Below are 8,511 nucleotides of genomic sequence, written 5' to 3'. Positions count from 1 at the left end.
CCAAGGAGGGTACGCCCAGCGTACTCCTCCTGTGGGACTTTCATTGTTGGGCTTTGAGTTTGGGCCGTTGATGGACAATTGGTTATTAGGCCAAGTCTGGGAATTTTTGGATAGAGCATTTTGGGCCCAATTATTGTTATGGATATTGGTTCTAGGCCCATTTGGTGAAGTGGGCCCAATTTGGTAAATTGGGCCAATGTTGGACTTGGTATGAGATCTGGACTTTGGTCTTGGCCCGATAAGTGGAAGTATGATTGACCTAATGCTTATTTTGTTATGTTGGTTAGTTCGGGATTTGCGGTGAGTTGGTGGTTCGAGAGTCTGCTTCTTCAGTTCAGAGTATCGGCATTCGCAAAGTGAGTTATCCTCACTATATCGATAGGGTCTAAGGCACCAAGGCCGGCCCTTTATTGGATTGAGATTCAGATATGGTTGTTATGTTATTGCTTTGATATGTCTGCATCCTGGTAGCTAGGATGGTATATGCTAGAGACCTGGTTAAGGTCGATTTTCCGATATGTAGAGTGATGTTATGCTAGTGACCGGTTAGGTCGGTATCCTGGTTAGGGTAATGATATGTTATGTGATCTACTTGATCGGTTTGTGGATTATGAACTGTTATATGATTGTATGTTATGTGCACATGGTTGTTTGGAATGGAGTTGGGTTGAGGCGGGTCCTACTTTGTGCTATAGGCCAAGATACCCAGGGCGGACCGGTTGTTCCGAATGCCCAGCGAGCGGTCCGGGTAGGTTGTAGGCCCCACGAGGGCGGACCAGACGTGTCGAGGCTCGGAGAGTGGACCAGGCCGACTGAGGGCCCGATGCGGACGGACCAGTCATACTGTAGACTCAGAAAGTGGACCTGGTGGGTTGAAGGCCCGATGCGGGCAGACCAACCACACTGCAGACTCGAAGGACATGACTACACACGGAGGGTGGACTGAAGGTCGATACGGAGGACCAGTCACATAGTAGACCCGATATGCATGGTTGTTCTATGTTCTGTTATGTTATGTATGCTATTTATGTTACGGGCCGGAAGGCAATATGTTATGGGCCGGAAGGCAATATGTTTTGGACCGGAAGGTCGTAGCCTGGAAGGGCGTATATGTGGTTGGTATTTTGGGGGTATCTCACTAAGCTTTTGGGTTACAGTTGTGGTTTAAATGTTTTTTAGGTTCTTCAGGAGACTGTGGCAAGGCAAAGGCGTGATAGTACTGCTCCTCGTGTTTATATTTATGGCATGATTCTGGGAATACTCTGATAATAAATGTATTGAAAACCTTTTTGTAATAACGTTATTAAAATGGATTGTTTTTAAAAAGTTTAAATTGTGTTGAATTTTTGGTCGTTACACAAACGAGGCAACCGGCTCCAACCAATGGATGCTAGGAGACTCAATCGCATCTTTTATTAGTCTTTCCCTAGTCCAGGTGGGAAAGAGAGCCTGTTTGCAAACCATAACATCTTGAGCTTCTTTCTGTTTTTGCTCTTTCTCTTCTTCCGCTCTAGTTATTCTCAAATTTTCATCAATTCATTATCCCTTTTCTTCTTCTTTAACACCTCAGCAATCGTCTCTTCCTCATCATCATCATCATTCACAATACCTTTCAACTTTTCATGACCAAAACCCTAAGCTACATTAACCTTTGATTCAGTTTGGATAATGATTTTGGATAGAGTTGGAGGATTTGGAGCTTCTCCCCCTTGTTGTGGATCGACCATCGGCTCCGTAACACTCTGAATCTAAATCAATATTTGAATAGCAGGAAGAAGTTTGGAAGTCAAGTGATTCCGGATAGTAAGGGTAAGGACAGGATCATGACAATTCACAAGATTACTAAGAATAGAAAGAACATCCCCAGCACAACTTTTAAGAACTACCAGCTCAGTCTTAAGTGATGCAATCTTTGTTTGAGCTTGAACAAGATGAGCATATTGGACTTCAAGTTGTGTAGTCTTTTGAGCAAGTTCATCCTTAATCTTGTTATCAAAGGCCAGGTTAGCCTGAAGTTTCTCAAGGCGAGAGTTGACTTCGGTGAGAAGAGAGTTGTGATCTGCTTGAAATTCAGAACGAACATAATCAAATTTGAGTTTCTCTTCTTGAAGTGATTTGGAGAGGTTATCAATAGAGGCATTGAATTTTGCTGCTTTTGAATCAACATGGCCCTTCAACGAGTCCAGAAAAATTTTCGATTCTTGAACAAGTTCTATCACTTCTAATGTCGCTTTTTTGCAAGAAGATGTGGAGGCTTTTACTGCATCGATTGATTTGTCAATAGAGGACGTATATTGTTGCAGATAAGTATCAGGAAAACCCCAACACCACATCAAAGTAAGTGGATGAGGAAGCTAGCAATTTATCAAGTTTTTCATGAAGACTCTGCAAATGTAGCCTTATCACTGGAGCTTCATCGTCATCTTCACTGAGAAGGCGATAAGGACTGTAATAAGTGGAGTCAAACTCAAAGTTTGCACCTCCCAGAATAGGCTCAGAATCTGTTGAAGAAGATGGTGAAGGGAGGTTTGGTGGTAACAAGGGTTGAAATACCAACGGTATGTGCCCTCGTATCAGATATGTTGACACTCACTGAAGGTCCAGTTGTGGTGGTTGTTGTCGTTTGAGAGAAGACTGGAGGTGGTAGTGCAGTAGTAGAAATTGGTTGAGAAGTGACAGGCGGTGGAATTGGAGCAACTAAGATTGGTACTGTGGTTTCTTTTGGAGAAGGATGAGGAGTAGGAACATCATCTTGTACCTAAGGAGTTGGAGATTGAGGAGGAGTGTTTCCCCTTGGTGACCCTTCATGTTAAACCTCCTCTTCTCCTTAGCGGATTGCTCCTCTTCATTGGTATCAGTAGGCGAATGTACCTTCGGTCACTTGGCCATCTTCTTCACCTTTTTCTTTTTGGGAGCCGAAGGTGCAGCTTTATCAGCCTTACGCTTTTTCAGAGAGGAGGGACCTTCGGTCTCAGTTTTCTTAGATTTTGGTTTCTTCCCCCTCTTGGCTGGTTTATCAACAGCATCCAAAGCACTTTGCATCTCCAATGTGAGTTGGTGTGGACCCGAAGGTGTCAACTTCTTGTAATCAGCCAAGACTTTGCTTTCGCTTGAGACACAATGGCTCATCGATTCAGGAATAGAACCGACATATAGAAACTTCCTTCGATCAGATAAAATGATTTTCGTTGTGTGAAACATAGCGATAGAAGATAGAAGAGCATCCTCCATGACTGGAATTTAAAAAGTCTCAATGGCCCTGCAGGTGACTATCGTCCAAAAATGACTGCATGATATATCAGAATGTTTAGATGAGGAGTCGAGGCTCTGCACCAACTGTGACTAGATTAAAGATCCATAATCCAAATGGATTCCATTATAGAGACCATAAAAAACGGTCATGAAGCCTTTACTCGCCCCATCATATCCTACAACCATTTCAGCTAACCCCTTGTAGATTAGTGTAAACAAACCATTACATTATGGAGGTAAACACGACTTCTTGAATTTCGTCACGGTAGTAAGAACATCCGTGTATCCCATCTCATAGAACATCGAAAATAGTTGAGATGTTGTGATAAAATCCGGAGAGATTACACAGGCATCAATAGCAAGCCCTAGAAGGGAACAAAAGCATGTCTTGAAGAGAGGATGATTCCGCCATTATTGCAATGAAGAAGAAGATGAACAGTTGTATTTGAGAGAGAGGTTGAAGTAGGTGAGAAGGTACAATACGTATGAGGCCCCCTTTTATATCGTTGCCTGGAGAGAGAAAGGATTCACTATTGATGATGATACGATCTCTGAAACAGCGCCTGAAAAAGCACGATTTGACAGCTTGGAATTCCTAGATTTACGTCAGCAGGCGTGGGTATAGGAAACGTTTCAAATTCACGCACCCAAATCTTATCCCATGTGGAATTCTTATCCGATTACCATCTCCTCAATTCCTCAAAGTCAAGTACAGCCAACTGTAAATGAGATTCAATCATTCTCTTCATATTAAACAACCTTCGCTCGTCCATAAGAAAGTAAACCACATTAGCCTTTAGAACCAAAAGCACAAATCTGAAAAGTGCCATTAGTACCACAAACAAGAGTTTGGAAAATCATAAAGATCTTCATGCAAGAGTGTGTCAAAGAAAAAGAAATAAAGCAAGATGTGTGTGGGATAAATGTGATGTCTTTGAAGACATGAAATGAATGATCCCGGGCACAAATCTCTTCCTTCAAAGTCAAGAGAGACCGAGTAGTGTTTGTGTGGTTTCCCATGAAACACGATCAAATGTTTGTAAAGAAACATTAAAAGGCATCTTTTCATATAAAGGCCTCGGTGGGTGGTTAATCTTCAACCAAACTTCGATACTTAAAATAAGACCGAAAGTAGGATGAAGTACTCATCAAACCGATGTGGCTTATTGAACTAGTAGGTTTGATAAGATATAAAGTGACTAGGTTATTATGAGGAATCTCAAAACCAAAAATGAAAACTGGATCCTATGGGAAGACATGTTTTAGTTTACAATTTCATAAAGACCACTAAAAAATAAAAAGAGATTCCATCGAGGTAACAAGTAATAGCTTTAACATTGTAGCGTTCACCGTCAACTCATTCAAGGTATTGGATTTTGGGTTTCACTCAGCACGTGGTGAACGTATCTAAGATCATCAACACAGATGTTGTGTAACCATAAACCTCAGTGGTAATTGCTGAGAGTCTCAAGGGTTATAATTGTGGAGTGAAACGTGATGGAGAAAAATGAGGTGGTTAAAGAACCGAAAGTACCTCTGCTAATTAAGAATGAAAAAGCAGAAAACTCTTAACTCAATGTGACAAGAGTAAGGTAGCTCATGACTTGCGTGAATTTAGAAGCCTATTTGGGAAGAAATGAGATAGGTGTAGATCGAATCATTAAGTCTTCACTCAGAGTCTAGGAGGCATCGGTCTACATACAGCAGCATGCTTCTAAGGACTCTTAACTAGTACATAGATAAAAAGAGATATACCTTCCCTAGCTCCACATGATGTAACAGCTGTGATCATCAAGCCTAAGAAAGAAAATAAACAAACATGAAACGAAACACAAAAAGAAAATGTTTTTTTTTGAAGTTTTGGATTTTTCTGAAAAATAATAAAAACATAAAATATTTTTGGAGTTTTTGTAATGAGAACAAAAGGGAAATAAATAGTAAGCAAAAAGACGGACAAGATATACAAAATATACAACCAAAACCAACCTTCATAAAGATGAAGCGAAATGGGCCGAGCGTTCGATTCATTTCGGTCTCCGAAAATTCCAGAACTGAAATAGACCGAACATTCGCTCTATTTTGCTTCTTTAATTTTTAGTGAAATGGAAGAGGTTTCGGTACCGACTCAGCTTCCATCATTCCCAAGCCTTGTAGAATTTTACTAAAGCTCGCTTCTGGTAGGGCCTTAGTGAAGATGTCAGCCAGTTGATCTGAGGACCGAACGAATTGAATTTCAACAATTCCATCTTCAACGTGGTGCTTAATGAAGTGTTATCTTAGTGCAGTATGTTTAGTCGTTGAGTGTTGCACTGGATTGTGACATATTTGAATTGCAATTTCAGAGTCACGGTAGAGGGGAATCTTCTTCATACTTAAGCCATAATCTCTAAGTTGGGTTTGTATCCAAATGACTTGTGAGGTACATGATGTTGTAGCTATGTACTTAGCTTCGACTGTGAAAAGAGACACACATGGTTGTTTCTGTGATTGCTAGCTCACAAGTTTGCCATCAAGGAACTGACATCCACCAGTTGTGCTCTTTTGGTCTAATCCACACCCACCTAGATCGGCATCAAAAAAGGCTTGAACAAAGAAACCAGATTCAGCAGGATACCAAAGACCGAGAGACGTGGTTCGCTTCAAATAGCGGAAGATGTTTTTCACTGCGATCATATGAGGTTCTCTTAGATTTTCTTGAAACCTAGCATAATAACAGACAGAAAGCATTATGTCCGGTCTACTAGCCGTTAGATACATTAGTGACCTTATCATTTGACGATAGAGAGTCATATCCATAGTCGGTTTCTCAAGAGATGGAGTCAGCTTCGTGCCAAATGCCATTGGAACCTTTACTTTGGAATCTCCCGTCATTCCAAACTTCGTCAACACAGTCTTCGTGTAAGCTTCCTGATTAATGGACTCACCTTCTGGTCCCTGTCTAATATTTAGTCCAAGGAAAAAGTTAATTGGACCCATTGCGCTCATTTCAAATTTAGTCTCCATCAACTTCCTGAATTCAGCCGTTAAGCTAGGATTTGTGGAGCCGAAGATGATGTCATCAACATAAATATGTACTATCATTAAGTGTTCGCCCTCTTTCTTGCGAATGAAGGTTGGGTCAACCGAACCTTGTTTAAATTTTGACATTTTGAGAAAGCGTCTTAAAGTTTCATACCAGGCTCTTGGGGCTTGCTTCAAGCCATAGACTGCTTTACCCAGGATGTAGCAATGATGAGGATACTTCTCGTTCACAAATATGGGTGGTTATTCAACATAAACTATTTCTGCTAGTTCTCCATTCAAGAATGCACATTTAACATCCGTTTGGAAAAATTCGAAGTTTTTATGTGCAGCATATGCCAGAAAGATTCTTACTGATTCCAACCTTTCTACAGGAGCGAAGGTTTCCTCACAATCTATTCCTTCTTCCTGAAAATATCTTTTAACCATAAGCCTTGCTTTATTGCGAATCACATTACCCTCTTTATCTAACGTGTTCCTAAAAACCCATTTTAAACCGACTTCAGATGCATCCTTTGGTGTAGGAATCAGCCTCCAAACATGATTTCGTTCAAACTCATGAACTTCGTCTTCCATAGCCTGCACCCAATCAGAGTGATCAAGAGCATCATATACCGTTTTTGATTTAGTTTTGGAGACAAACGAATTAAACATGCATAATTCTACTTGAGATAATAAAGCAACTTATTTCGCCTTCTGTTGAGAGCATGTGAGAACACCCTCAAATGATTCACCAATGATTTGACTTTTAGGATGACCCATTGTCCATTTAATGAGTGGAGGGTAATTTGGACAGTAGGCAGGATCCAATTCGGCGTTAATTTCTTCTTCAGGTTCTGATTGATCACCTTCATCATTTGTATTTTCATTCTCCCCCTCAAATGGCGAAGCGTATCCCAATTTCGATTAGAATCCTCCCCGTCGGTTGTACTTTCATGAGTTAATGTTTGTGATCGAGTCTCCTCCTAGAAAGGCAATTGTGTTGGTTTTGGTGCAGAGGACCCCTCCCCCTAGAATGTAGAGCTTCCTGTTGGAGGGACAGTTGATGCTGGACTTTTGCCTAATTCGATAGGTTCGCTTGGTGTCTGCTTGTTGACTGGAGGTTCGCTTTCCATGTCTTTTCCAGCTTCATCGATGATCTTCTTCAAGTGATCGATTTTGTTATCTGTTGCTTTTGCTTCCGAGTGGACTGCCTTCTCTGGTTCATCAAAGAGTTGCATATATTCCTTAAATAAATTTGAAATAGGAACCGAGACTTGACCTGATCCTTCAAAGATGTCCTTCGTTGGGCTATCACTTGTTTGAATCTTCTTCATGTAGTTATCATTAAAAGTTACATAGTAGGTTTCTCCAACCTTCTTTGAGCGCTTATTGAGAACCCTAAATGCCTTTGAAGTAAGCGAGTAACCAAGAAAGATCCTTTCGTCAGCTTTTACGTCGAACTTGTTTCGGTTCTCTTTTAAGTTGAAAATAAAGCATCTTGAATTGAACACGTGGAAAAAATTCACATCATGCTTGCGATTATTTAAGATCTCATATGGTGTGATGGAAAACTGCTTGTTGAGGAAGGATCGGTTCTGAGTTTAGCATGCAGCAACTATTGCGTCCTCCCAAAAGTATAGTGGAAGAGAAGCGAAGGTCAGCATGGTTCTGGCTGCTTCACATAATGAACGGTTTTGCCTTTCAATGATTCCATTTTGTTTTGGAGTGTAGGGAGCAGAGAAGTTGTGAGTTACTCCCTTTTCAGCCATAAATTCTTCAAAGTCTTATTTTTGAACTCCAGACCATTATCACTCCTTATGTTTCTTACCACCTTTCGCAGTTGTACTTCAACTTGCTTGATAAAAACCTTCAGCCTCAGAGTTTTCTCTGATTTCTGTTTAAGAAAGAAAACCCAGGTGAAGCGTGAAAAATCATCTACAATTACAAGTATAAACTTACTACTGCCGATGTTTTCGATAGCTGAAGGGCCACATAGGTCGATGTGCATTAGTTCAAGAGGTTCAATGATTTTTGTATTGATACGAGAAGGGTGACTCTTTCAGCTTTTCTTGCCCATCTCGCATGTTGCGCACAGATGTTCCTTGTCAAATTTGAGAACAGGGAGTCCACGCACGTGATCCCCAAGCACCAGTTTATTAATATCTTCAAAGTTTAGGTGCGAGAGTCTTCAGTTCCACAACCAACTTTCATATGAGTTCGTCTTTGTCAGCAGACATACAACTGGCTTTCCTCTTA

The 8,511-nt window shown here is 40.8% G+C and overlaps 1 protein-coding gene across 1 annotated transcript; it reads right to left on the bottom strand.

Moving 5' to 3' along the window:
* Positions 1-6,516: 6,516 nt before the first annotated feature.
* LOC145040541 (putative mitochondrial protein AtMg00820) lies at positions 6,517-6,927 on the bottom strand. Its single transcript, XM_078988455.1, has one exon. It carries the CDS (start codon positions 6,925-6,927, stop codon positions 6,517-6,519), a length of 411 nt encoding a protein of 136 aa, XP_078844581.1.
* Positions 6,928-8,511: the final 1,584 nt, after the last annotated feature.

This window comes from Lactuca saligna, chromosome 4 (assembly GCF_052625555.1).
Source record: "Lactuca saligna cultivar CGN05327 chromosome 4, ASM5262555v1, whole genome shotgun sequence".
Classification (NCBI taxonomy): domain Eukaryota; kingdom Viridiplantae; phylum Streptophyta; class Magnoliopsida; order Asterales; family Asteraceae; genus Lactuca; species Lactuca saligna.
Note: the sequence above shows the minus strand (reverse complement) of the source record. Positions and strands in the feature narration are given on the sequence as shown.

Coding starts and splice junctions, on each gene's coding strand:
- LOC145040541 (XM_078988455.1), bottom strand. CDS start 6,927: ATGTTTAATTCGTTTGTCTCCAAAACTAAATCAAAAACGGTATATGAT.